The 27,001-nt window shown below is 67.8% G+C and overlaps 3 protein-coding genes across 5 annotated transcripts; 1 reads left to right on the forward strand and 2 right to left on the reverse strand.

Annotated features, from left to right (window-relative positions):
* Window positions 1-1,447: 1,447 nt before the first annotated feature.
* Window positions 1,448-9,170, reverse strand: CBLC (Cbl proto-oncogene C). Of its 3 annotated transcripts, none has more exons than XM_074980622.1 (11): window positions 8,462-9,170; window positions 6,534-6,680; window positions 5,656-5,812; window positions 5,109-5,230; window positions 4,128-4,265; window positions 3,796-3,883; window positions 3,548-3,679; window positions 3,041-3,163; window positions 2,637-2,729; window positions 2,174-2,493; window positions 1,448-2,083 (listed from the first exon to the last, which is right to left on the reverse strand). In XM_074980622.1, the coding sequence occupies exons 1-10, from the start codon at window positions 8,806-8,808 to the stop codon at window positions 2,308-2,310; spliced, it is 1,533 nt and encodes a 510-aa protein (XP_074836723.1). In that variant the 5' UTR covers window positions 8,809-9,170; the 3' UTR covers window positions 1,448-2,083; window positions 2,174-2,307. The 3 variants fall into 3 exon arrangements, with proteins under 3 accessions (XP_074836723.1, XP_074836724.1, XP_074836722.1); XM_074980621.1 differs by having other exon boundaries at window positions 1,460-2,083; window positions 3,041-3,202; window positions 8,462-9,168; XM_074980623.1 differs by lacking the exon at window positions 2,637-2,729 and having other exon boundaries at window positions 1,452-2,083; window positions 3,041-3,202; window positions 8,462-9,169.
* A 1,855-nt stretch (window positions 9,171-11,025) lies between these two features.
* BCL3 (BCL3 transcription coactivator) lies at window positions 11,026-18,885 on the reverse strand. The gene is made up of 9 exons (XM_074980619.1): window positions 18,167-18,885; window positions 17,529-17,712; window positions 16,270-16,378; window positions 14,680-14,881; window positions 14,363-14,451; window positions 13,661-13,738; window positions 13,213-13,380; window positions 12,852-12,972; window positions 11,026-12,356 (listed from the first exon to the last, which is right to left on the reverse strand). Exons 1-9 carry the CDS (start codon window positions 18,519-18,521, stop codon window positions 11,860-11,862), a joined length of 1,803 nt encoding a protein of 600 aa, XP_074836720.1. The 5' UTR covers window positions 18,522-18,885; the 3' UTR covers window positions 11,026-11,859.
* A 2,536-nt stretch (window positions 18,886-21,421) lies between these two features.
* CEACAM19 (CEA cell adhesion molecule 19) lies at window positions 21,422-26,849 on the forward strand. Its single transcript, XM_074981503.1, has 9 exons — window positions 21,422-21,472; window positions 21,775-22,011; window positions 22,560-22,644; window positions 23,344-23,709; window positions 24,956-25,154; window positions 25,384-25,436; window positions 25,522-25,616; window positions 25,791-25,829; window positions 25,936-26,849. The coding sequence occupies exons 1-9, from the start codon at window positions 21,422-21,424 to the stop codon at window positions 25,981-25,983; spliced, it is 1,173 nt and encodes a 390-aa protein (XP_074837604.1). The 3' UTR covers window positions 25,984-26,849.
* Window positions 26,850-27,001: the final 152 nt, after the last annotated feature.

Genomic DNA, 27,001 nt, shown 5'->3' on the forward strand with positions numbered 1-27,001 from the left:
GGCAGCTAAACTCAGCTGAATGCTGGTGTTTTACCTGTCTACCTTCGGGGGGGCAGTAGAGGCTAGTGGTTAGAGCAGAGAAGCTGGGCGCCAGCGCAGCTGGGTTCTCTCCCCAGCTCTGCGGGGTGGGCAGGTTCCCTGGACCCAGCTGGGGGGCAGGACAGGAGATAAGCTGCCCCTGTTTGTGCGGGCTCTGGGATTTGGTACCCCCGGGCCCCCGCAGCTCCCTGGCCCCTCCCCCTGCAGCTGGGAGGTTGGTGGGCTCTGCTGTGCCAGTCTGCAGCAGTGTGCGCTCTGTGCCTGCACTGAGGGGCAGCACCCTGGCTGGCCGCACCAGCCCCCCCACCAGGCCTATGCCTGACCCCCAGCCTGGTCAGTGACCCACACACCCCAGTGGGGCAAGTTGAGCGCCACACTGCTGCCCTGGGTGCTACACACAGTCACGCCACTGCCTCCTAGGGTGCCTTGTGACGGGCGCTGGCCCAGCCTGGGGCACCAGGCAGCACCACCAGGCCCTGGCCGCCTTTTGTCCATCTGCGCATGGACTGAGTTATGGACACAGGCCCGTGCAGGTGTGCACCTCGCAGGCTGCGGCTGGGGGCACTGTGACCAGCTGGGCCCAGCTGAGCCGCGGGGCGGGAACACCGCCCCAGCCACAGCTCCCCCAGACCCTGCTCATAAAACCATGCCCCCCCTGCTCCCCCGCAGCTGCAGCTCCCCACAAGGCACCCTCCGGGCTGTGTCCCTCTCAATCCCCCAGCTGGAATGGCCCCCACGTACAGCACGCCCCCCCCCCCCGCTTCAGCCCCTTGGCCGGGGGCCAAAGTGGGGGGTGCACAGGCGCAGGCTGGGTAATGAGCCAGGCAGAGTTAATGGGCTGCCCAGGAACTGCGGTCAGCAATAAACACAGCCAAGTCCATTACAGGAGCTGGGGGAGGGCAGGGGCTGCAGGGCAGGAGTGGGGGGGCACTGGCAGAGCTGGGGGGGCAGGAGTGGGGGCACTGGCTGAAGAGCCCAGGATAGCAGGGGGCTGTGGGTTGGGAGAGGGGCATGGCCAGATCTGGTGGAAGGGGGCCCAGCCCATGTCTCTGCTCACCCCCCCCGCCCTGTCAACACCCTACAATAAATGGGGGGCTATGCTGTCCTGGGGTGCCTTCCCCAGGTCTCCACAAGCCATTGGGGCTCCCCCTCCCTTGGGGACACACCCTGGGTGAGACCCCCCCTGTTCCCCATCTCTACCCCCCCCAGTCTTCTGGCTCCAGTCTCCCCACTTTCACTGCTGGTGAAACCTGGGGCTCCTTGGGGGGGTTCGGGAGGGGCAGGAGTTTATGGGGGGACAGGCCAGGGCAGGGGCTGGGTGGCTCCGCTTGGCATGGCCTCCCCGCATGTGCTCCGAGGGGAGTAGCTGTCCCCAGCAGAGACTGCCTGCAGAGAGCTGGGGGCCAGCTGGAGGGTACCCCAGGGCTGCTGGGACATGGGAGGCAGCCTGGACCACCCCCCCCAGGCACTCCCTCACTCTCTCTGGGGTGAAGGGAGTGACAGGAAAGGATCCCACCCCCCGACGCAGACAGATCCTGCCCCCCGCCCCCCAGGGAGGGGTATAACTGCCCCCCTCTGCTGGGGCCGCCCCCAGCTGTGGAGCCCTGCGGTTAACCCCCTTCCTGTGGGGTGCAGCGTGGGGGCTGGGGGAGCCATGGAGAGGGAGGCTGAGTGGGGGCTCAGCAGGGGCTGCCATAGGGTGCTTGTGACCCCTGGTGGCCACAGCTGGGATGGCACCCTCAGCTGTGCCCCCCCCCGCCCCACCTCTGGGCCTGCACTGCGGGGTAGTGGGGCACAGACAGATGCGGACCCGAGGGGCAGACAGCTGGCCCTTGCACCTGCTTTATTGCTTCTCGTTCAGTTAAAGGGGTCCAGACGCCTCCCCCCAGTGAAACCGCCCCCAGTCCCCAGCCTGCGGTCCCACAAGCGATGGGTCGTTGGGGGGCTGCCGAGTGGTGCTGATGGGAGGCCAGGGCAGGCTCAGCCCCCTCCCCCTGCTCACTGGCCCGGGCTCCAGCAGGTCTTGCAGGAGTTGGGGGGTGACCTAGAATGACAGACACACATCAAGGACAGACAGATGGGCGGGGGGGTCGATGGGGAGACGAGGTGGCGGGGGGCAGGAGGACAGACTCACCCTGGTTGTGCCGTGGGGGAGCTGAGCGGGAGCCCACAGACTCCAGGGGTCTCTGCTTATTGGGGTCCGTGGGGGTGGGGTGGAGGTGGGGAGGAAGGAGGCGTGTCCTCCCCCCCGTCTGTCCCCTCCATCGCTCACCCCGTCTCCAGCGCTGTCACTGCCCCCACCCCCGCCCCGCCCCCTCCGCTGAACTCCTCAGGCCGCTGGGAGAGGGGTGAGGCCGGTGGTCCCCGAGGCCTGGGATGCGGGGGCAGGGGACGATGCCTGATCCAGTCAGTGGGGTCCGGTCCGGGCTGGTCCAAAGGGTGAACTGGGGGGGCCTGGAAAGAGGAAGAGTTACATCAGAAGGGCTGCACCTTGCACATGCATGCACACTTATTTCCCCCTTGCACACTTGCTCACTGTTGCACTGGTTTGTCCATGTCCCTTGCACACTCACTTCCCCCCAGCGAGGGGCACTCACCTGGGGTGTGGGATCTGGGTTGCTGGGCTGGAGCAAGTCCAGCCGGGGTGGGACAGGGGGGGCAGGCAACTCGGAGAGCCCAGGGTGCCCCACCTGTGGGGACAGACAGACAGCAGGCCACCTGCAGGTCCTCCATGTACTTCCCTTTTGTCTCCCAGTCCCTCCCCTGTTCCCACCTCCTGCCCCACCCCCCTTCCTGTCCCTCCCCCTGTAGCACCCCCAGCCCCCACTGTCCCCCCTGTTGCACTCCCAGCCCCACTGTGACCCTATGGTACCCCCAGCCCCCACTGTCCCCCCACTATACCCCGGTCCCCTCCCCTGACTCTACCTCTGTGATACCCGCAGTCCCCCATCCATCCTGTTACCTCCCCCCTTTCCTGCCCTCCCGGCCCCCCCGGCCCTACCTCCCTCAGGGCTGCCAGCTCCTGCAGCACTGACTCCACGTCCTCCAGGTCATCATCCTCCTGGTCCCCTGCCACTGCCCGCCCGCCTGGCGGCTCAATGCGGATCTCCTGCCAGCCCTGGATCTGCCGGCGGCAGAAAGGGCAGGTCTGGGCCTGTGCTTGCTGGGGGGAGAAGGGCGCGGCACAGAGCACAGGTGAATGGGGCTTTGGCCCTCTGCACCCCAACCCCCAGCCTGGGCCCCACCTGGGACCCCAATTCCCCCCCACAGCCCAGCCCCTTGCTGGGAGTCCTGCACACTCCAGCCCACCCTTTATTTTCTGACAGGTCCTGGACCCCAGGGAAGGCATTAGGACAGGGCTTGGCAGAAATGCACCTCACCCCAGGCCACACGGACCTGCCAGGCGATCGGGCAGCCCCACACACGGGTCAGAGGTCAGGGTCAGACTGACCTGCCAGGCGGTCGAGCAGCCCCACACACAGGGGTCAGAGGTCGGGGTCAGACTGACCTGCCAGGCGGTCAGGCAGCTGCTGCAGAGCAGGTGCCCGCAGGGCTGGATCTGAACGTCCTTGTCATTCTCGGCGCAGATTTTGCAGAGCTGGAAGGTGGATCCCATCTGGGAGTAGAGCTGGGCTTGGTCCTGGGGGTGAGAAGGCTCAGATTGGGCCAGGCGTTGGGGGCAGGCAGGGGGTTGGGGGCTGGGCAGAAGGTTTGGGGGCAGGAGAGGGGCCGGGGGAGGCGCAGCCCAGCACTGACCGGCGACACCTCGATGCGGTTCTGCGGCATCGGCTCCGTCAGCTCCCTCAGGTCCGGATTCCGGTTCTTCCCGTCGGGGTACAGGTAGCTGTGGAGGGAGACCCAGCGCTCAGGACCCACCAGTCTCACCAGCAGCTGTCCGGGCCCCCAGGGCAGACCCAGAGCGAAACCCAGGCCAGGGCCAACTGGAGCCAGCCCACCGGACCCAGGCAGCCAGCCCAGGCCAGAGCCCTGGGCCAAGCTCCAGCCCCTGGCACGTAACAGGGCTCTGTCCCTGGTCTCTGCCGTGCCCAGCACAGCCCCAGCCCCCCGCTGGCCCCAGCCCCACTCACAAGCCTTCCTCGTGCCCCTCGATCAGCGCCAGGAAGAGGGGCCTGTCCTGGGGGATGGTCTGCAGGATGCTGCCGTCCCGGCTCACGTAGCCGATGGCCCATTGCCCCAGGCGTGTGCAGCTGAGCCGGAACACATAGCTGGGGGGAAGTGGAGTGAGCGGGGAGTGACCCCCAAGTCTCAGGAGGCCTCGCAGGCAGTGGGGCGCTGTCCCATGGCAGTCAGTGCTGGCCCCAGAGCAAGATTAGCAGGTGCTGGACTGCAGGGAGTGGGGATGGGGCGCAGCAGGGGGCGCTGTCTCTAGCAGTCGGTGACACCCCGGGGGGCGGTGGGGGGCGCTGTGTGGGCTCAGCAGGGGGCGTTGTCTCTGGCAGTCGGTGACACCCCAGGGGGCGCTGTGGGGGCTCAGCAGGGGGCGCTGTCTCTAGCAGTCGGTGACACCCCGGGGGGCGGTGGGGGGCGCTGTGGGGGCTCAGCAGGGGGCGCTGTCTCTAGCAGTCGGTGACACCCCGGGGGGCTGTGGGGGCTCAGCAGGGGGCGCTGTCTCTGGCAGTCGGTGACACCCCAGGGGGCGTTGTGGGGGCTCAGCAGGGACGCTGTCTCTAGCAGTCGGTGACACCCCGGGGGGCGCTGTGGGGGCTCAGCAGGGGGCGCTGTCTCTGGCAGTCGGTGACACCCCAGGGGGGCGCTAGGGGGCGCTGTGGGGGCTCAGCAGGGGGCGCTGTCTCTGGCAGTCGGTGACACCCCAGGGGGCGTTGTGGGGGCTCAGCAGGGGGCGCTGTCTCTAGCAGTCGGTGACACCCCGGGGGGCGTTGTGGGGGCTCAGCAGGGGGCGCTGTCTCTAGCAGTCGGTGACACCCCGGGGGGCGTTGTGGGGGCTCAGCAGGGGGCGCTGTCTCTAGCAGTCGGTGACACCCCGGGGGGCGCTAGCAGGCGCTGTGGGGGCTCAGGAAGGGCTTCCACTCCCCGGCCCTGGGCCTTACCTGCCTGGCTTGCTGGTGTAAGGCTGCAGCCGCGCCCGCACCTCATCGTAGGTGAGGAAGGCCACGTAGGCGGGGTGTGTCACCGCCAGGTGTGTCCAGTTCCTGAGCAGCGTGGGCCAGGGCTGCCGAGCAGAGGGGTCGTGCTGGGCCAGCGTCCTGCAGTCCCCCAGCCGTGAGATCCCCCTTTCCCCTGCACAGCCCCAGCAGCGACCCCCCCCGCCCTGCACGTGTCCCATCCCCCAGCCTCCGCCACAGCTGCTGCGCCGGAAACCCTCCAGTCTCCCGCCCACGGGTCAGCGCTGCACAGCAGGGGGCAGGTGCCACATCCTGCTGGGCTCAGCACCGCCTGGGTCCTACTCATGGGGGGAGACTGGCCACAGCAGGAGCCCCCCCACCCCCATATGGGGCTGGGCCTGCAGGGCACAGCTGGCTGGGGCAGCCCTGGGGGAGATAGCAAGGGGTGGTGGTGTGGACAGAGGTCAGGCTGGAGGGGGTGGAGGGAGCAGGTGGGGGGGCTGCTCCTCCTGGCCCCCTCGGCCCCCCATACCTGGAAGAGGCGGGTAAAGACATCAAACTCGAAGATGGAGATGTGGTCACTGCAGGTGAGGTCCATGGTGGCTCGCAGGGCGCCAGCCGTCGGGCCCGGGGCCACAGGGTGCACCTGCTGCAGCCCGGCCTGGAACTCCGCCCAGGGCACCAGGCTCCTGTGGGGGCAGGTGGCAGTAAGTGGGGGCAGGGCAGGGGCTGATGGGGATGAGTGGGGTGGGAGAGGAGTAGGGACACCTGGGGCACACTGGGAAGGGGGGTAGTGGGGGTAAGCACAAGGGTGCACGTCTCAGCAGGGGGCTGGGGAGGGACAGCGGGGGGCTGGCAGGGCAGAGGTAGCGGGGTTCTCACTGGGTTCCCCAGGTCCCCCTGATAGGCCTTGCAGGGGTTTGGGAGGGACAGCGGGGGGCAGGCAGGGCGGAGGTAGCGGGGGTCTCACCGGGTTCCCCAGGTCCCCCTGATAGGCCTTGCAGGGGTTTGGGAGGGACAGCGGGGGGCAGGCAGGGCGGAGGTAGCGGGGGTCTCACCGGGTTCCCCAGGTCCCCCTGATAGGCCTTGCAGGGGTTTGGGAGGGACAGCGGGGGGCAGGCAGGGCGGAGGTAGCGGGGTTCTCACCGGGTTCCCCAGGTCCCCCTGATAGGCCTTGCAGGGGTTTGGGAGGGACAGCGGGGGGCAGGCAGGGCGGAGGTAGCGGGGGTCTCACTGGGTTCCCCAGGTCCCCCTGATAGGCCTTGCAGGGGTTTGGGAGGGACAGCGGGGGGCAGGCAGGGCGGAGGTAGCGGGGGTCTCACTGGGTTCCCCAGGTCCCCCTGATAGGCCTTGCAGGGGTTTGGGAGGGACAGCGGGGGGCAGGCAGGGCGGAGGTAGCGGGGGTCTCACCGGGTTCCCCAGGTCCCTCTCCAGAAGGCCTCAGCAGAGGGCTGGTTGGGCTGGTACTGGTTCCCCCGGTCCTGCCCGTCAGGGATCAGGGCCCGGAGCTCCCCCAGCATGTGGCTGAAGATCAGGGACAGCTTGGTCAGCTTCCTCCTGGGGAGCAGGTGCGGGGTGAGAATGGGCTCCCCCTGTCCCCACCGCAGGCAACAGGGAACATGGCCGGGGGGGCGCTGAGGGGCAATTTTGCTGTAGCATCAAAGAGGTTCAGAGATGCTGGAGCCCAGGGCCTCCCCCCTGAATGACCGACGGCCGGCCGGACAGGCAGACACCGCCCACCTGCGTGCTCTGCTCCAGTCCCCCGGCACAGGCCCTGGGGAGGCAGACGGCAGAGCTGGGGGTAACGGGGTGGGGGGGGGGAGCAGCAGCACCCCTGCATCTGGGCGTTTCCCGGTCGTGGTTCATTTACTGGCCAGGGCTGCTCTGCCAGGGTTGGTTACTGAGTAACTTGGGGCCGCACACTCTGCCCGGAGCCGCCAGCCACCCCCGTGCGCAGACACCCCCACAGCCCGCCTGCCAGCCCCTCCCTGTGTGCAGGCGCTCCCACGGCCCACCCGCCAGCCCCACAGCTAGCCCAGGCCTTGGCTTCCTAGCCCAGACCCACAGCCCAGCTACCCCAGCCCCGGCCACACTCACCCAGACCCACAGCCCAGTTACCCCAGCCTCACTCACCCAGACCCACAGCACAGTTACCCCAGCCCCGGACACCCTCGCCCAGACCCACAGCCCAGTTACCCCAGCCTCAGCCTCCCTCACCCAGACCCACAGCACAGTTACCCCAGCCCTGGCCTCCCTCGCCCAGACCCACAGACCAGTTACCCCAGCCCCGGCCACCCTCGCCCAGACCCACAGACCAGTTACCCCAGCCTCAGCCTCCCTCACCCAGACCCACAGACCAGTTACCCCAGCCCCGGCCACCCTCGCCCAGACCCACAGACCAGTTACCCCAGCCCCGGCCACCCTCGCCCAGACCCACAGACCAGTTATCCCAGCCCCGGCCACCCTCGCCCAGACCCACAGACCAGTTACCCCAGCCCCGGCCACCCTCGCCCAGACCCATAGACCACTTAACCCAGCCCCGGCCACCCTCGCCCAGACCCACAGACCAGTTACCCCAGTCCCGGCCACCCTCGCCCAGACCCACAGACCAGTTACCCCAGCCCCGGCCACCCTCGCCCAGACCCACAGACCACTTAACCCAGCCCCGGCCACCCTCGCCCAGACCCACAGACCAGTTACCCCAGCCCCGGCCACCCTCGCCCAGACCCATAGACCACTTAACCCAGCCCCGGCCACCCTCTCCCAGACCCACAGACCAGTTACCCCAGCCTCAGCCTCCCTCACCCAGATCCACAGACCAGCTACCCCAGCCCCGGCCACCCTCACCCAGACCCACAGACCAGTTACCCCAGCCCCGGCCACCCTCACCCAGACCCACAGACCAGTTACCCCAGCCCCGGCCACCCTCACCCAGACCCACAGACCACTTAACCCAGCCCCGGCCACCCTCGCCCAGACCCATAGACCACTTAACCCAGCCCCGGCCACCCTCGCCCAGACACACAGACCAGTTACCCCAGCCTCAGCCTCCCTCACCCAGACCCACAGACCAGTTACCCGAGCCTTGGCCTCCTTCTGCCCAGACCCACAGCACAATGATCCCAGCCCTGGCCTCCCTCGCCCAGACCCACAGCCTCAGCCTCCCTCTCCCCACATCTCTGGCAGTGCCCCTCACTCCTGAGTCCCAACTGCAGCCCCTGCTAGCCCAGGCTGCCTCCCCCCCTCCCCAGCTATGCTGGTGCCCCTCTTTTGTGATGTGCAGCACATCTCTGGGGGTCTCCCTCTCGCCCCACCCCGGTGTACCCTGGGGCAGATACCTGGAGGCTGACCCCTCCTGAAAGATCCCCTCGGGGTCCCCCTTGAAGAGCTTGGTGGTCTGCTTGGTCTTGTGCTGGAGGTTGTTAATGTAGACAGGGAAGTACCCGGCCTCCCAGAGGCCGTTCAGGCTGGCCACGGGCTGGCCCCGGATCAGCAGCAGGTGCTGGCGCGTCTGGGGCAGGAGCTGGAGCAGGCAGGGGGGGCTGTTCCGTAGTCCCAGCCCCGGCTGCTCCACCAGCCGCTGCAGCTTCTCCAGCCCCTGCAGGGCCTTGTCCAGCGAGCGCCGGGGGACTGCGCCCCACGCGAAGGGGCCCCGGTGGGCCCCAGGGCCCCCTGCAGCAGCCATGTCGTGGGCGAAGGGCCAGAGGGGAACTGTGCTTCCTGCACCGGGCCGGGCAGGGCGGGTCCAGCCGCGGGGGAGGGAACCAGAGAACCAAGCGCAGAACACGGCAGAGCGAGAACAAGCCCAGAGGAAGCCACCGAGCTTCACAAGGGGCCACACGAGGCCTTGAGCCTCCCCCCCCCATTGTCACATCCGGATAGGTCACTCCCCTCCCCCACCGAGCGTGGGGGCGGCTCACACCCAGCGCACCTGTGAGAGCAAGTGTGAGCCTGCAGCCCTGGGGCCTTTGGACTCATGGCAGGGCTCTGGCAGAGCCAGGGGGCCCAGGGCTGGGGGCAGGAGCAAGGGGCAGTGGGGGAACTGGGTGCAGGAGTGAGGGGAAGTGGGGGAGCGGGGGGGTGTGATGGGGTTCAGGGGTCCCCAAGCTCTGCACCCCGTCCGCAGGCAGGAGTGACTCTCACTCAGCAGGTAGAACAGGAGGTTTATTAGGCGACAGAGGCCCAGTTTCTCACAGAAGAGTCAGTGCAACAGTCAGAGACAGTCATTCCAACCCGTCCTGGGGACAGGAGCCCAAGGGGTGCCCCTCTGGGGTGTAGCTTCCCCCCTCGCCAGGCTGGCTGCCTTCCAGCTCCCTCTCCCCCCAGCTTCTAACTGCCGCCTCCGAGTAAAAAAAAAAACCCTTTGGCTCCTCCCTCCTCTTTGTTCAGGGCTGAGGTGTTACCTGCCAGCCCAGGTTATAGCCCCAGGACCATCCTTAGCTGCTGGGAACTGCTCTGCTTGTCTCACACACATCCAGCCTGAGTCTCACACTTGCATTCCCCCCCACCAACTCCATCACAGGGGGCCCAGGGCTGGGGAGCAGGAGCGAGGGGCAGTGGGGGAGCGGGGGGGGGGGCCCAGGACCGGACTGGGGGGCTGTGGGTGGGGAGCAGAGCTCCCTCTGGATTTGTGCAGTGCCGAGCGGAAGGAATGTTGTGAGGTGCCCCAGTGCGGGGGTGATGCGGAACACGACTGGATGTGCGACACATCCCTTCACACTGGGGCACCGAACACCAGTGAGACGGGCGTGGGACCCCGGGATCCTGGGGGTCCAGGGCGGGGGTGCCAGGCTCCAGCTGGGGGTGTAGGAGGAGCGGGGGTTTGGGAGGGGCTCAGGGCTGGGCTCCAGGAGGGGCCTGTGGGGTGTGGGTGCGACTGTGGATGAGAAGCGGGGGTGGGGTGCGGCGCTAGGCAGCTGTGGGTTGGGGGGCTGACGGCGGGGCAGGGGGTGGGGCTCGGGCTTACCTGGCCAATGAGGCTGAGGCAGCCGCAGGTGCCCTGGAGGGACGGGACAGAGGCTGCGGGGCACAGGGCGAGGGGAGCAGTGGGGTCCCCCCGTGGGTCACTGCCCCCTGGAGCTGGGCTCAGACCTCGGGCAGAGAGGACGAGCCCCTCTGCCCCCAGCCAGGAGCCGGCTGGGCCGGCGCAGCCCGGGCTGGGCTCGGGAGCGGGGGCGGGGGACCCCCCGCGGATCCAGGGGCCCCGGCCCCACCTGCAGCATCTCTCGCCCGGGCCGCGGCGGAAACCCGCCTGCAACGCCCCACGGGCCCACCAGGTGGCGTCGCCGTCCGAATGCTCCTTCAGGGAACAATGATAACACCCCACGGGCCCCTCCAGCCCCACAGCGCCCCCCATCAGCCCCACGGGCCCCTCCAGCCCCATAGAGCCTCCCCCATCAGTCCCACGGGCCCCTCCAGCCCCACAGCGCCTCCCCATCAGCCCCACGGGCCCCACAACTCCTTCCCATCAGCCCCACGGGCCCCTCCAGCCCCACAGCACCTCCCCATCAGCCCCACGGGCCCCACAGCTCCTTCCCATCAGCCCCACGCGCCCCTCCAGCCCCATAGAGCCTCCCCCATCAGCCCCACAGGGCCCACAGCGCCCCTCATTAGCCCCATGGGCCCCTCCAATCCCACAGCCCCTTCCCATTAGCTCCATGGGCCCCTCCAGCCCCGTAGTGCCTCCACCATCAGCCCCACGGGCCCCTCCAGTCCCACAGCGCCCCCCATCAGTTCCATGGGCCCTTCCAGGCCTGCAGTGCCTCCCCCATCAGGCCCACGGGCATCTCCAGCCCCATAGCACCTCCTCCATCAGCCCCTCCAGCCCCACAGTGCCTCCCCCAGCAGCCCCATGGGCCCCTCCAGCCCCCTTCTGTCTGCCACATCTTCCACTCACAGCATGAAAAGTACAAAATATATTTTATTAGAGCCTTAGAAAAGCCCCATAAGTTACCCCCAAACTACAACACTCCCTTGGGAGATTCAAGTATCTGACTGACAGCAACTGTCATGGGGGGCCAGCAAGCTTCCCCCTCCTGCCCCTACTTCTGCCTCCAGGAGAGCAGGGAGTAGCAGCCTGGGGGCCAAGGGTTTAATGCTAGTGAATGGGTGACAGGCGCAGGGGGTCCTGCCAGCCCAGGGCAGAGGCTCAGAGACCCCCTGGGGTCCAGTCTCAGGGCCATCAATCCTCCCCATGCCAGCACTTTGGATTCCAGCACCCCAGCCCAACACCCCCTCCTTCCCCAGCACTGCCTGGGGGTGTTCGCTTGGGCTCCGGCCCTGCGCTGGGGTCCGGGTCCTGGCAGGGCTGCTGAGTGGTGCCTGTCTGGGGGGGGGGGAAATGTAGGGCAAAGAAGGTATGTTCTGTCCCTGCCCCACAGTGCCCCCACTCAGGACAGCAGCTGCAAGGGCTTCACCCAGGCTGAGAGCTGAGCCGAGAGCTCAAAGGCCACCTTGGCCTCATCCAGGGGTCCCCTTTCCTGCTGCGAGCCAGGCACCCGGAGCCCACCTGAGGGGGCAGCTGGACCTGGGACCTACAGGGAGATGCACAAACTTCTAGGGCAGGTGGAGCGTAGGCAGATTCCTGTGGGGTCCTGCAGGCAGCAGCTCTTCCCCGCCCCAGCCCCAGCCCCAGCCCCAGCCCACCCACCTACGGTCAGCCAGGCGCTACTTCCCCAGGGCCAGTGTGCCCGGGGTCCCTGGAATTGGGGGGCTGATGCCCCTGGGACTCTGGCTGTCAGCTGCCCCCACTGTCCCTGCTGCGAAGCAGCTGCCCCTGCACCACACTGCAGGGTAGGCTCCCCGGCCCCTGTGGAGTCCGTGATTGGTCCAGTCCTGCACCGTGGGGGTGAATCCGACTGGGCGGTGGCCCCTGGGCCCTCGAGACAATTGGCAGGTGAAAGGCGACAGGAGGCAGCGAGAGGTGATTGGCTGAAGGGTCCTGTCCAGGAGATACACTTGGGTAGATGGCCCCAAGGAGGGCGGGCTCCAGCAGGCTTTCAGCCAATTGCAGAAAAGGCTTGGGGGCAGTGGCACAGCCCATTGGCTGCCCCAAGGTGGGTAGGGCCATGCTTCCCTCCAGCTTCACGCCGTGGAAGGGGGCAGGAGTTGAGGCCCCATTGGTCGGCTCAGCAGTCTCTGGTCTGTGATTGGCTGCAGCAGTTCTGCGGGCACCAGGGGTGCGGGGAGGGCTTGGGGCACAAAGCGGGGAGCCAGGAGAGGCACTGGGCAGACCTGGCAGGAGAGAAAGAGGACATCCGGGATCAGCCCCAAACCCTGCCCCCACAGGGAACCTGGAACACCTCCTCAGCACCCCCCAAAATCTCCACTCCCCAGGCTGTGTTGGGCCCCCAGTGCAAGGGGCCTCGTGCATCTCCTCAAGGCAGACCACAGCTGCATGGCACAGGGCAGGGAGTGGGGTGCTATTGCTAGTGCTCAGGTGGGCACCAGGATGCAATGGGGGACCACACACCACTGGGGCCAGGTGGCATTGGAGGGGCACTGGGGGCAGAGGGTTCACCACTAGGGACAGGTGGACACTGAAGGTCCCAGAGGTCAGGCAGGCACCGGGGGTGGGTGGCGCTCATTGCTGGGGCTCAGGCAAGTGCTGGGGACACAGGGGAGAGCCCACGCCCCTGGGGCTAAGGCAGCCATTGCGTGTTCTTGAGGGGGCAGCATTTATTGGTGGGGGTCAGGCGGGCACCCGAGAGGGGCCGGGGCAGCACTCACCGGTGGGGGTCAGGCAGGCCTCGGGGGAGCTGCTGGAGCTGGGTGCTGGGGATGCCCCATCCCGGGTACCATCAGGGGTTGGGGGGGGCCGGGAGGCCTTCCCCCTCAAGATATCGATCACCTAGGAACAGGGGGTGAAAGGTGATACCCTGTGCCACAGCAACCCCCTGCCCCCAACATCCACCCAAGGCCCATTGCCCTCCCTTGGCCCCATGACACCCCCCCCCTGCACATGGCCCCCACTCTGCCCCAAAGCTCACTCCAACCCTCACTACCCCCAGCCTCTCCTGCCCCCAAACCCCTCAGAGCCTCTTTGTGCAGCCCCCATGTCATCCCATTGACCCTCCCCAGCCCCACTCACCCGCCGGTTCTTGGCCACCATGAGCGCCGTGTCGTTGTGGTAGTTCTTGATCCCGCAGTCGGCCCCATTGCGCACCAAGAGCCGCAAGGCATCCAACAGCCCCCGCCCACTGGCCACGTGCAGTGCCGTGCACCCCGCGTAAGACTGTGCGTTCACGCTCGCCCCGTTCTGCCAGGGCGGAAGGATCAGTGTCATCCTCTCCCTACCCAGAGCCCAGCACACTGGGGACAATATGTCTTGGGGGCAGGGGCAGTGGCCTGGCTGGGACTAGGGGGAGGGACCAGGCAGGAAGTGGGAGGGGCCAAGTGGGAGGGGCCAAGGGGAAGTAGGAGGGATGAGGTGGGAGGGCAAGTGGGAGAGGCCATGGGGAAGTGGGAGGGGCAAGGTGGGAAGTGAGAGGGGCAAATCGGGTGGGGCCAGGCTGGAAGTGGGCAGGGACTCCCTTCACCTGTATGAGTAGCTCCACCATGTCCAGGCTGTTGTTCTCCACCGCATGCAGCAAGGGGGAGCGGCCGCTCTTGATGTCCTGTGTGGGGAGCACAGCACGCTCAGACCCCCAGGTACAGATAGGCCCCCCACAGGAAATTCCCCCTTTCTCTCTCAGCTCTGCGCTCCCCCCCTGTACCCAACACTTGGTGTGCAGGTGCAATTCGAGCCGATGCCCCCCCCCCAGAATGTGGAGGGCAGGTGTGGACAGGGCAGCCCCACACCCAGAAGGGGCGGAGCCTGGGGCAGGAGGGGCAAGGCCAGAGCAGCCAGACCAGTGCTGCCCTCCCAGTGCCGCTGGATCCCCCCAGCCTGCAGAGCTGCAGCCACAGCGGGAGCACAGGGCCTTTGAACCGCTGGGCCCCCAGGCAATTGCCTCTTTTGCCCTCCCCACTTCTGTAGGCCTGGTTGTAACCAGCCCCTGTGTGTGTAGATGGATGAGGGGGACAGGACCCCCTGCTGTACCTAGCTCCCCAGGTAGGGGGAAGGGGATTGGCCCCCCACTGTAATCAACCCCCCTATGGGGGGAGGTTGGAGGGAACAGGGGACCCGTACTGTCTCCAGATTCCAAGGAAGGGGGTGATTGGAAGGGATGGTCTCCCCCACTGCTGTACTGGCCCCCCCTGCTCCATCTCCAGGGTGGGGAGAGCCCCCCCATACCCACCACAGCATCAATGTCCGCCCCCTGCTCCAGCAGCTGCAGCACTGTGTCCTGGCTGGAGGTGGCCACAGCCACATGCAGGGCAGTGAGTCCTGGAGGTGGGGAGAAACGCCAGGCTGAGAAAGGCACCCAGTAGGGACGGGGAAGGGGATGGGGCTCCCTGGGGGAGGTCTTGGGCCTTTTCCAGAGATTCTGGTCCCAGGGGAAAAATCCTCAAACCCCCCAAACTACCCTTATCCCCTCCTGCCCCATGCCTCCCCTCCCCAGCCCTCCTGACCCCAGGCCCCCCACACCTGTCTAACCCCTCTGCCCCTGCTCACCCTCATAGTTCCGGGCCTCCAGGTCAGGCCGGTCACTGCCCCCCTCCAGCAGCTCCCGCAGGCACTGTGGGCTGCCGTGCTCACAGGCTAGGTGCACCGACGTCTGCCCGTGCCGGTCCAGGGCCATTGGGGAAGCCCCACGCGAGAGCAGCAGCTTCACCAGGGCTGGCTGGGTGGTGATCACTGCCAGGTGCAAGGGAGTCTGAGGGGCAAGAGAGCCATCAGCACAGGGCACTGCTTCAGGGAAGCTCACCACACCTGGCAGGGGGCCCACCTGGCAGCACACCTGAGCCACTGTCCCAGGGCAGCTTGCACTGCCAGGGGGTTTCCCAGCTCAGGGCTGGGACCAGGCACTGCTGTGAGAAGCTTGCAGCATCAAAACACGCAAGCTGCAAGCAGCTGGCGCACACCCTGTAACCAGAGGAAGCTGCCGGGTCCCAACAGTGCTAACCACAGCCCCCAGCCGCACTGACGCAGATGCTTCTGAGAAGGGGCCAGAGCTGGCTCAGGTGCTGGGTTACGGGAAATGGGGCACACAGAATGGGACTCAGAAAGGCTGCCCTCAGCTTAGAGACACTCCCCCGCCCACAGGTACCCAAGCAGAGCTGAGGGAGCCAGGAGATGCAGGTTGGAGTGAAGGGCCCCAGCAGAGCCAGGGGGGCAGAGAGGACTTGTCCATAGGGGGAGGCTGGTGGCTCCTTGAGGGTTCTGGTGCTGGGAGGAGCTGAGTGTGTCCCAGTACACTGGTGAGATAAGGAACATGAAAACCGGCAAGTGTGCGTGAGCGTGGCCATGCAGCGGGAGCACACATTTGCCTGCAGAACCCCAGGAACAAGCTTGTTGCAGGGAGCAGGAGTGTCTGCGCGTGATGCAGCGTGTTACACCCGTGCGTGTGAGCTTGCAGTGCAGCGTGCCATGTTTCAGGGAGCACATGTCTGCAAGCAGGTCGCAGTGTGCGTGTTACAGCACATGGAGTGGGTCACAGCAGTGCGGCGAGTGTGCAATGCAGAGTGATCCAGGAGCTCACTTGCTGCGGGATGGGGGTTTGTCTGGGTGTGTGTTGCAGCGTGTGTCACAGCAAGTGTGCCAGGGTGTGAGTCTCACAGCAGTGCATAGTGAGTGTGCAATGCAGCACGTGCCAGTGTCTGGGTGCGTATCACAGCAGTGCACCCCGGTGCTCTGGGAATCCAGTGCGACAAGGAGCGAGAGAGAGGCGGGAGCTGCAGGCTTTGCCCGTGTGTGGTTTGTGCTTGATTGCTGCAGTGCGACATGCACAGGTGTGTCACTCCGGCTGTGCCAGGTGCCTGGTTGTCCACCCATCTGCATCCCAACCCCCTCCCCCGCACCCCGCCTGTGACTCAGGCTCTGACCCTGGGGCGTCTCCCAGGCAACAGGGGAGGAAGTTGCTGGGGAAAGTCCCATCTGTGCCGGGGCTGGGCGGGGCCGGGCACGTGGGTTCTGGGAACGTCGTGCCCGGGTTCCCCCCTCCCGTCTGCTGGTGCCACATGATGGGCAGGCTGGCATCCCACCCGCCTGCTGTCCAGTTCCATCCAGCCCCTCCCCTGTTGCCAGCCCTGCCCCAGGCCTGACCTGCCGCAGGTTGTTGTAGATGTCCAGGTCCCGTTGGCCCTGCAGGAAGAGGCTGACCAGACGCTGGGCCACTGGTAGGTTGCCCTGGGCCACAGCGATGTGCAGCGCCCTGCAGGTAGAGCGGGAGAGAGACCATCACTGGAGCGTGGGGGGTGTCACCTTCTCAGGGTCCCCCGCTCGACAGAAAGTTCCTCTCTCCTCCCCCAGCCACAGCCATTCACCACACAGGTACCGGCTAGAACAGCAGGTGCAACAGTGTCCTTGGCACCCCCAGTCCACCCCGCACCCCTCAACTGCCTGCAGGAATGCTGGCGCTGCTGAGAACAGGCTTGGCACTGTTAGCAAGGTCCCCCTGCAACAGGCAGCTCCGCCCCCACCCCCATGGTCCTGAGCCCCCCTCCTCCAACCCAGCTGTCCCTCACCCTTTGGCCCAGGCTCCCCCAGCCCACCCCACCCCCCAGCACCCAGAATGCAGCTACTCAGCCCCACCCCCTAGTCCTCTCACCTCCTTCTGCTCCCTACCCGACTCCCTGGCTCCAGTGCCCCCGCCCAGCCCCCGCCCCAAGGACGCAGGTGATTTCTGAGAACAGCTCCAGCTGCAAAGCCACAATAAAAGGAAATCTCTTATCAGCAGGGCCCCAGCCAAGTGCGGGGGGAGGGTCCTCCACGCGGGGCTTCCAGTAAGAGCTGCGAGCCACCGGCCGACCTCCACTTCCTGTCTCAAACAGGCCACTTTCGATATCCACTGGCAGCGCAGCTCAGCCTGGGAGGCTGCAGCACCATGAGCTCCCCAGGAGCAGTTCCCCCCGCCGCAGTGCCCTGTCCCTGCCCAGCTGGGAACCCTGCACTGTGAGCTCCTCCCATGGCAGTGCCCTCTCACTGCACAGCCAGGAACCCAGTGCTGTGAGCTTCCTCTACAACAGTGCCCTGTCACTGCTCAGTGCCGTGAGCTTCCCCCGCTGCAGTGCCCTGTCACTGCCCACCCAGGAGCTCGGTGCGCCAGCTTCCTCCAAGCTTTCCAGCCAGGTGCAGGGCGGGGCCGTGGGGCAGGGCGGGGGAGGGGAGGAAATCCAGTCCCCGCCCCTTCCAGTAAGAAGTTTAAGCCATGGGACGATTACGCAGGACGAAAACGTCAAGAGGGGCGGGGCCAGGGGGCTCCACCGCCGGGTCGGGGCCGGGGATTCCCCTTCCCAGCCGGCTCGCTGTCTGGGCTCCCGGCTGGGCCCCCGGTAATTTAACCCCCCTCCCCCCGCACTTACGTGTCTCCGTCCTCGTCCTGCTTGGTAGCCGCCGCGATGTCCGCCGCCAGCTGTGTCTGCAGGGGGCAGAGCAGGGGGTAGGGGGCGGCGGGGTGGCCCAGCAGGGGGGCCGGCAGCAGGGAGTGTGGGGGCACGGGGTGGAAGAAGGGGGATCGCTCCGGGACCAGGAAGGGTCCGGCCAGACCTGGTGAGGGGACAAGAATTGGGTTTTGTGAGTGCAACAAGGGATCCACCTTTTACAGGGCAGAGGACCCAGGAGTCTGAGCCTCCCCGCCCCCCGCGGGACCCAGGAGTCCGAGCCCAGCGCCCCCCGCCCCCAGGATCTTCTCCCGCGGGACCCAGGAGTCCGAGCCCAGCGCCCCCCGCCCCCAGGATCTTCTCCCGCGGGACCCAGGAGTCCGAGCCCAGCGCCGCACACCGCCCTCCCACCCCCGGACCCAGGAGTCCGAGCCCAGCGCCCCCCGGACCTAGGAATTCCTTCTGCGGGACCCAGGAGTCCGGGGCTCGCGAAACCAGAAGCCAGTCTGGAGCAACGGCGTTCCGGAACTCCACCCCCGGCCCGAGGCCACGGGCTCTCCCCTGCCCCCGCCTGCCCCGGCCCCCCGCCAACAGCCGGGGCGCAGCGCGGGCTCACCCACCTGGGTAGTAGGCGGCCGGCAGGCGGGGGTAAGCCGCAGGCACGTAGGAGGGGCAGTAGCCGTTGCAGAAGGGAGCCCGCTGCCCCCCGTCGCTCTCGGTCTTGGGCACCTTCCCGGCGGGGGGCCCCTGGCGCTCCCCCCCAGGGCCTCGCACCACCGAGCGCCGCTTGCGCAGCGGGAGCGACGTCTCCGCTTTCCTGCTGCGCTCCGCGGGGGGCCCGGGGCTCGGCGTCCTCGGCGCAGGGAGACCCCGCTGCCCCCCGGGGTCCTTGGGCCGGGGCACCCCGCTGCCCTGGCACTCGGGGGTCCCCCCCTTGCGCCACGTCCTTAGATCCACGGGCATCTCCTCCGCCATTCCGCCGCCCCGGGGCGCAGGGGGCGGCAGCCGAAGGCGCTCGGTCTCCTGGGTCCCTTGCCCGGCGCGGAGTGGGGGGGGCGCCTTGGTCTCCTGGGTCCCTCGCCCGGGTGTGTGTACGGGGGGTCCCTCAGCGGGCTGACCCGGCTCGGCCCCTCCGCAGATCCATTCCTCGCGGGTGCCCCCCGGGGCGGGCGCGCAGGCAGAGGGGGCGGCCGGGTGCCCGTGGGTGCCCACAGCCCCCGAGTGAGCCGGGGAGTCGCAGCCGGGGCCGAGGAAGGGCCGCCGGGACTTCCCCGGCCGCTCAGCTGAACGCTGGGGACTTTCAGAGCCGCCTCCTCCGGCGTGGGGTGGAGAGCGACGGCCCCCGCCCCGCCCCGCCCGGCCCGGCCCGGCCCGGCCCGGCCCGCCCCCAGCAGAGGGGAGCCCCGGCGCCGGGCCCCGCTTTCCCGGACTCCCCCCCCCCGCCGGAGAGGGCCCGGAAGGGGGGCGGCAGGGAACGCCCCGGGTGGGGGGGGCAGGGAGCTCCCGGGGCGGGGCGGGGCGGCCTGAGCCAGACAAGGTTAACCCTTCCCTCCCCGCCCCGGGGGGAGCAGAGCGGGGCGGCCCCCAGGGAGCTGAGGCTGGATGGGGCTGAGCCCCCACCTTTTGCTACCCCCACCTCCTCCAGCCCCCATCTGACGTCACCCCTAGGGCCGAGAGGGGACCGCATCCGGGGCCAGGGCGCAACCAGGGGCGGGGCGGTCTGGTCCCCCAGCCCTTCCCTGATTCCGGCCTGTGACCCGGACTCCAGCTGGGGTGACTCAGTGACAGCTCAGCGCCAGCCACCAGTACAGCTGCCAATGGAACCCAGGAGTCCCGGCTCCCCCCTCCCCCAGCGACCGGCTTGTTCCCAGTCCACTGCAGTCACCGAGCTGGGGGGCACAAGGGGGGGGCGCAGTTCTGGGAGCAGCGGCCCGGGACGCTGGGGCCGCCTGTGGGAGACTTTGCCTTGTTAATCTAGTAGGGAATTTCCTGGGGTGTGGAGGTAGATAATTAACCTGCCCCCAGCTCACCATTGCCCCTGCACTGAGCCACCCTCTCACCCCACTGTGCCTTCCGCAGTGACCCCTCCCCCACCTCCACCCCCCTGCAGTGACCCCCCTCCCCCACCCTCACTGCCCCTGCACCGAGCCATCCCCTGCACCCTCTGCAGTGACCCCCCCCACCTCCACCCCTGCAGTGACCCCCCCTTCCCCCACCCCCACTGCCCTCAGCCACCCCACTGCCCTCAGCCACCCTCCAACCCCCCAACTCCCTGCACCGATCCTTCTCCCATCACCACTGCGCCCTCTGCAGTGACCCCTCCCGCACCGCCTCTGTCCTGCAGTGAGCCGCCCTCCCACCCCACTGCGCCCTCTGCAGTGACTCTTGTCCCAGCCCTACTGCTCCTCCTATGGCAATCCGTGCCCCCCCCCTCCCTTCTGCAGTGATCACTCCCATCCCCACTGCTGTCCGTGCCCCCACCCTCCCTTCTGCAGTGATCACTCCCATCCCCACTGCTGTCCCTTCAGTGACCCCTCCCCACACCCCACTGCTGCACTTGAAGTGACCCCTGCCCCATCTCCTCTTTGCTCTCCACCCCCCTGTTCCTCCTGCCCTGTACCCCCACCTGACACTGTTGTGTGTCCCCAGCCAGCTCCCAGTGAGTGAGACATGCAGGGAGAGGTGGGGGCTGTGTGGGGGTTTTCTCTGCTGCACTCCATCCCTGCACCCCTCACCCCAGAACGCCCTTAAACAGGCCCCCTCTCCTCAGCTCCACCCCTCCAAGCAGGATCCCATTTACCAGAAGCCCAGGGTTTGGAAAGTCCCGCACAGCATCCTGTGTTCTCCAAGGGGGCTGGGAGGGGGCCGGCAGTGACCCTGAGAGGCCTGTCACAAGAGCAAGCGTGTGAGCACATACTTGTGTGAAAGGGGCACTGGCAGCACACTCAGCCGTGCAGTGAGCTACACCCCGGGGCAGATGGGCAAGTCAGAGCGCATACTCCCACCGCAGGCAGAGGAGAGGAGCATAGGGAGGATGGTCTAGGCACATTCATGGCGAGCACAAGAGAGTGGTGCAAAGTGCGAACACCTCTGGTGCAAGGCTGTGCAAGGGCAGCTGGGAATGTCTGCAGTTCCCTGCCCCCCGCTCTGGCCTGTGCCTTAGGAGTGAACCCCCGTCTTGGCTGGAGGGCCCGACGCCAGGCCTAGAACCCGGGCGTCCTGGCTCCCAGCTCACCCCCAAGCCCCGCTCCGTGCCCAGGGCTGGAGCTGCCTTGGCCGCCCCAGGGGCGGGGGGAGCTCCATGGAGCAGCGAGGACACCTGGTGGAGAAACGTGGAAGCGCGGCCCGGAGCAGGCTCGTCGGGGGGCGGGCGGTGGCGGGGGGGTGCATACGGCGCCGCTTCCCTCCCCCCAGCGTAGGGGGGGCGCCCGAGAGTGTCTAGCGAGGCGCTTGTGGGGAAGGGGCGCGCAAGAGCCTCTTCAGGGGGCGCTGCGTGTGGCAGGGGCTGGCAGGGGGCGCTGTGGAGGCGGCGCGGCGCGCCCTGCGCTGTGTGTGGGGGTCTGTAGGGGGCTCTGTGCTGTGGGGGGCGGCGGGGCCGCTGCGGGGAGTTCGGCAGGGGGAGCCGCGGGGGGCGGGACTGGAGACGCTGAGCTGTGGGGGGCGGGGTGGGGGCGCTGCGCCGTGGGGGAGGTGGTAGGGGGCGCTGCGGGGACGGGGCGGCGGTAGGGGGCGCTGCGCTGCGGAAGGGCGGTAGGGGGCTCTGCGCTGCGGGGACGGGGCGGTGCTGGGGGGCGCTGCGCTGCGGGGGGGGGGCCGGTAGGGGGCTCTGCGCTGCGGAAGGGCGGTAGGGGGCGCTGCGGGGACGGGACTGCGGTATGGTGCGCTGCGGGGAGGGGGCGGCGGTAGGGGGCGCTGTGGAGGAGGCGGTAGGGTGAGCTGCAGGGACGGGACGGCGGTAGGGGGCGCTGCGCTGCGGGGGGAGGGACCGGTAGGGTGCGCTGCGCTGCGGCGGGGGCAGTAGGGGGCGCTGCACGGGGCGGCGGGTGCTGCGCTGCGGGGGGGGGGGGGGGTTCAGCCAGGAGGGTGGGGGAGCCGGGTTCTGCCACTTCTCTCCCGGGTGCGAGGCCAGCTGTGGCGGCGGGGGTGGGAGCCGGCCTGGATGCGCCCCCGGAGCTCAACCCCGCCCTATTTCCACCGGCCCCCATCGCACTCCCCGGCTGCCTCCCAGGGAGCCTCCGACCCGGAGCGGCAGGGAGTCGGGGTGTGGCTGGGGGCGGGCTCAGCCCACGGGGGGCGGGGGGTTCGTGTGATGCCGGGGTCCTGCCAGCGCCTCCGCAGAGAAGGGCGCGGAGCCACCGGGAGCAAGCGAAGGACGCAGGGCCCGCGGGGGAGCCGGAGCCGGAGCCGGAGCCGGCCAGAGGGACCGATCTCCGCGGCCGCTGCAAGCGCCGCAGCTCAGCCCGTGGTGAGACCCTGCGCGGGGGGCTGGGCTCTACCCCAGGAGGGGAGTGGGACCAGGACGCCTGGGTTCCATTCCCGGTGCGGGGCTGGGGGCTGCTTTGCCGGGGTGTCCCGCCAGCGGGGCAGCTGTAGCGAAGGAGGCTCCCTACTCTGAGGAGAGATTCGTTGTGGAAGCTAATGCGGCTAGCGAATGGGACACCGCGAGTCTAGTGGTTAGAGCGGGCGGGGCTGGGAGCGGAGTCGGGGCTAGTGGCTATAGCAGGCTGGGGGTGTCGGGTTCCCTGGGGTCTCGGCCCCGCTCTTTGCTGGGGGGCTGCGAGGCAGTGGGGTTCCCAGGTGCTCCCCAGAACTCAGCACCAGGCGCCTGCCCCTCCAGCTCACATCCCAGGCATGTGGTGACTCAGGGCCAGACGGGTTCAGCAGCTCTGCCTGCTGCTGCCACCCCCACAGCCCGGCACCCCAGGGAGGGGACCAGGACCGGCAGGCAGAGCCCAGTGGAGGAGCCCTGCTGAGCGCCTCTGGCAAAGGCTCCAGCCTCTTGTCTCTCCACAGACTGACCCCCCTCAGCTCCTGCCTCCGGAGAGCATGGGGGGGCCTCGTTTCTGGGACACCCTCTTGAAGCAGGTTCTGTTTTCAGGTGAGACCAAGAGCAATGTGCAGGAGGAGCCCAGGGCTGGGCTGGCGGGGGCTGTGGGTCAGGAGTGAGGGGAACCAGCGGGGCTGGGCGGGGAGCCCAGGGCTGGGCTGGCGGGGGCTGTGGGTCAGGAGTGAGGGGAACCAGCGGGGCTGGGCGGGGAGCCCAGGGCTGGGCAGGCAGGGGCTGTGGGTCAGGAGTGAGGGGCACTGCTGAACTGGGGGGAGGGTGAGCCCAGGGGTGGGCTGGCGGGGGCTGTGGGTCAGGAGTGAGGGGAACCAGCGGGGCTGGGGGGGGAGCCCAGGGGTGGGCTGGCGGGGGCTGTGGGTCAGGAGTGAGGGGCACTGCTGAACTGGGGGGAGGGGGAGCCCAGGGCTGGGCAGGCAGGGGCTGTGGGTCAGGAGTGAGGGGCACTGCTGAACTGGGGGGAGGGTGAGCCCAGGGGTGGGCTGGCGGGGGCTGTGGGTCAGGAGTGAGGGGAACCAGCGGGGCTGGGGGGGGAGCCCAGGGGTGGGCAGGCAGGGGCTGTGGGTCAGGAGTGAGGGGCACCGCTAAACTGGGGGGAGGGGGAGCCCAGGGCTGGGGGGAGCAGGGGCTGCAGGTCACAAGTGGGGGGCACTGGCAGGACCGGGGGAGCAGCGGTGCAGGTTGGGGGTGGGGACGCTTTGGCTGACTGCCTCCCTCCCCCTCCCTGTGCACCAGGCTGCCTGGCGCTCTGCTGGTGTCCCTGTGCCGTGCTTTGTACCTTCGTGGTGCATGTGATCCCGGAGGCCCCGGCCGCGGGGCAGAATGTCACTCTGCTCGTGGAACTTGGCCAGGAGCCCCTGCGCCACTTTGACTGGTACCGGGGGCGGCTGGCCGAGGGCAGCACCCGCATCTTCAGCTACTTCCCGGGGCAGGGGCGCCCCCAGCGCAATGGGGTGCAGTTCACGGGCCGCGAGTTCGGCTTCCCCAACGGGTCCCTGCTGCTCCGGGGTGCCCAGGCCAATGACAGTGGCACCTACCGGGTTACTCTGCAGCTGGTGCCGCAGGGCAACAAGAAGGGCAGCGTGGAGCTCCGGGTGAGCGGTGAGTGGCCCCCAGGGACGGCCCTTCCCAGACACGCCCGATCTCCCACAGCCCCCGTCACGCCCACCCCGGGGCCTGGAGGGGCAGTGCAGGGCGCAGGAGGGTGGCACATCACATCCCCAGAGACACCCCCGGGACCTTCTGCTGAGGCCCCTCCCCAGACGCGGCGCCGCACACCCGAGGGGGCAGGCGAGCTTTGGCAACTCACATGGCTCAAACGAGGGAGGGAGCTGGTCCCTGCGCTGGTTTCCCTGATGTCCTGTGGCCAGAGATGGGCCTGAGTCTAGCAGCAGCGGGACCCAGAGCGCACAGGGACCTTACAGCCAGTGAACTCTGCTGGATTCACCCAGCTCGAGCTGGGCCCAGGGGCCATCAGTCCCTTCAGTCAGGGACCTGGTCCTGCAGGTGGGCAGCGGACTGGACTCGATGACCTCTTGGGTCCCTCCCAGTTCTAGGGATCTGTGATTCTGACTCACTCTGAGGCAGCAGATCACCATCCGCCGGGGTCTGGGCAAGGCCTGGGCGCTGCCCCAGCTCCCTCCCAAAGCTGTGGGGGCCACGGGCCTGCCTGTGCCACTTCAGCCAGCCAGTGGGCTTTGGGACCAGCCAGGTCCCCGCGTGGCCTTCGGCTCCAGGGGAGGACCGCTGCGGCAGAGGCTGGCGTTGGCCGGTGTGTGTGCAGGGCTACAGCACCTGAAGCCCATGCGGCTGCCGTTCTCCCTAACGCCCCGCCGGCTTGTGGCACTTGTGCGCTTTGTGGTGCAACCTGCTGTTCCCAACCGACTCGAAGCCGCTTCCCCTTTTCGCCTGGTCGCTCGACCGCAATACTGCGTGTGCGACCGCATGTGCGCCAGTCCCAGTTCCACCCTGCATGGGGCTCCTTGCCCATCTGGCTCAGCTGGGGCCATGTCACGAGCTGCTCTGGCCTCAGCATGCTCAGGCACTTCCTGGTGCAGGCACGGCTCCATGAGCCCGACTCAGCTTGCTGAGGCGATGCCGGCAGGCCAGCCCCCTGCACCAAGCCTGGGGAGGCAGAGCCAAGGTGCTCCCCTCCTGGCAGTTGCTGCCTTACCCGGGACTGCCTCAGAGCCCCCAGCCCCACTGGTCCTATGGCTCTCCATCTCCCCTGTGATTCTGCCCAAAGGGGCCCACTATAACCCTCCACATCTCGGACCCCCTGGGGCTCCTCCCCACCAGGACCCAGCCCCCCAGACTAACCTCCCCACACCTCTCTTCCTCCTTGCAGCCCCAGCAACCTCACTGGGTCCCTGGACACTGCCCACAAGCTCGGGCATGGGGCCCCCCCCAGATACAGCAGCCCCCAGAACCCCCCAGGTCTTGGGGTGGGTCGTGGCCGGAGTCGTGGTCGGCATTCTGCTGACTGTAGCTCTGGGAGCTGTGGTCATCTACCACTTTGTCCTGAAGAGGTCAGACCAGGCCAGAGGGTAAGCAAGGAGCCAGACACCTGGGTTCTCTCCTTGGCTTGGAAGGGGTGGGGTGGGCTGGGAGCCTGGGTTCTCTTCCCGGCTCTGGGGGGGGGCACATGGGTTCTTTCTTTGGCTCTGTAGTGCATCGGAAGGGGGTGTGTGGCTAGGACAACTGGGTTCCTTTCTCCCAGGGAGCTGGGTTGGGGGTTCCCTCTGGATTCTCACCCTGACTTCCAGCTGTGTTTAGCTCCACAGGGAGACTGGATCCCATAGGGAAGAAACTACAGAGGTCTGCCCAGGGTGAGTCACGGCCCGGATAGGGGAGGACATGGGGGAGGGGCTGGGAGCCTGGACGCCTGGGTTCTATCTCCGGTTCTTGCTCCAGATGACAAGGAGCCGATTTACGAGGTGATGGAGTCTCCGCTGGAACTGCCTCAGCCAGAGGGGAGAAGGCCCCAAACAGACCTCCAAGAGCCCCCGGTGAGTGAGGCTGTGCCAGGCCCTGCCCCATGGGCGTTGTCCCCAGTCACAGCTAAGTGTTGCTCCCCTCCCCCGCAGAGTCTGCTCCTTCACCACACTCTGATCTGTGGGGCAGGTCAGGGGAGTCGACCCCAGGTTATAATGGCTCTCCCCCCATGTCTGTCTGTCTTGCAGGCCATCCCCCTGTCCTCCCAGCTGGAGCCTAACTACACGGTGAGTCCCCCCAGTTCAGCTTCTGGAGGGGTGTGGATGGGGGGGGTCCCTGTGCCTGGGATCCCCCCTCCACATCTGTTTGCCCCTAACAGCCCCTCTCCCACAGGAGCTGCTTCAGCGAGCAGAGTCCGTGTATGCCCAGATGCAGAGGTGACGCCTGCCGTGGGGTCTGGGGAGACTCCCGTGGACCTCCCCAGACTGCAAGTCCCCTATGGAGAACCGGCCAAGATGTGCCAGACCACAGGGACTTCCTCCATGGGGAACTGCCTAGGGACCCCCCCAGACCACAGGACCCCCTATGGGGAACCACCCAGAGATGCCCCCATGAATGGGGACACCCTGTAGGGACTGTCCAGGGACCTCTCCCAAGCTACAGGACCCCCAGGGGGAACCTGCCAGGGGTGCCCCAGGCTGCAGGACTCTGTGGAGAACTAGTCGAGGGAGCCTCCTAAGCCACAGACTGCCCTGCATGGGGAACCACCCAGGGACCCCCCAGGCTTCAGGAACCCCATGGGGAAGTGGCCAGGGATACACTGGGTTATAGAGACCCCCTATGGGGATGTATCCAGGAACCCCCCAGGCTGCAGGGACCTCCCATGGGGAATGGCCATCTCCACTATGCAAACTTCCCAGTGGCAGTAGGGAACCTCCCAGGGATGCTTCCTGCAGTGAGGAGACCCCCCAGGAGCGCCAAGCACAAGGACCCTCCAGAAAAATGGGGGTACTGTTCCAGGGACCCCACTGGGCAGCTCCATCTTACACAGCTTGAGCACCTCCTCAGCCAGCCTGGGGAGCACCTCCAGCACCCTCGTTCCTCCCAGCATCTATGGAGACCCCTGGGGACACTCCCATTGTCCCCAGAGAACATCCCTGTGCCCTGGGGATCCCCCTGCCCCAAACACACCTCCAGAGGCCCTGCCGTGGGCTCCCTCCACCGCTGGAGCAGAGGGCTGCTGGAAGAGCTGGAGGCGGCTGTTGGGAGCAGATGGGGGCTGCCCCACCATTAAACCTCGCTCTTGTGTGTCAGTATCTCTGCTGCACTGGCCTCCCCCCAGGGCCAAACCATTCCTGAGGTTCTGGGACAGGGCCTGGGTCACCTATGGGGGGGGGCTAGTCACTCCCCCTGCCCCAACTTGTGCTGGCCCAGTTATGGGCATGGTCCAGCCCCAGCT

This window comes from Carettochelys insculpta, chromosome 30 (genome assembly GCF_033958435.1).
Source record: "Carettochelys insculpta isolate YL-2023 chromosome 30, ASM3395843v1, whole genome shotgun sequence".
Classification (NCBI taxonomy): domain Eukaryota; kingdom Metazoa; phylum Chordata; order Testudines; family Carettochelyidae; genus Carettochelys; species Carettochelys insculpta.

Bases quoted from the DNA above. Each gene is read 5' to 3' on its own strand.
- CEACAM19 (XM_074981503.1), top strand. From the start codon at position 21,422: ATGGTGCGCTGCGGGGAGGGGGCGGCGGTAGGGGGCGCTGTGGAGGAG. The intron at 21,473-21,774 runs GTAGGGTGAGCT...GCTGCCTCCCAG, and splicing joins GGGGCGCTGTGGAGGAGGCG to GGAGCCTCCGACCCGGAGCG. The intron at 22,645-23,343 runs GTGAGACCAAGA...CCTGTGCACCAG, and splicing joins GAAGCAGGTTCTGTTTTCAG to GCTGCCTGGCGCTCTGCTGG.
- BCL3 (XM_074980619.1), bottom strand. From the start codon at position 18,521: ATGGCGGAGGAGATGCCCGTGGATCTAAGGACGTGGCGCAAGGGGGGG. The intron at 16,379-17,528 runs GTAAGTGCGGGG...CTCTACCTGCAG, and splicing joins CAGGACGAGGACGGAGACAC to GGCGCTGCACATCGCTGTGG. The intron at 14,452-14,679 runs GTGAGCAGGGGC...CCCCACCTCCAG, and splicing joins GGAGGCCCGGAACTATGAGG to GACTCACTGCCCTGCATGTG.
- CBLC (XM_074980621.1), bottom strand. From the start codon at position 8,808: ATGGCTGCTGCAGGGGGCCCTGGGGCCCACCGGGGCCCCTTCGCGTGG. The intron at 3,884-4,127 runs GTGAGTGGGGCT...CTCCCTCCACAG, and splicing joins GAGGGGCACGAGGAAGGCTT to CTACCTGTACCCCGACGGGA. The intron at 2,730-3,040 runs GTAGGGCCGGGG...CTGTCCCCACAG, and splicing joins AGCTGGCAGCCCTGAGGGAG to GTGGGGCACCCTGGGCTCTC.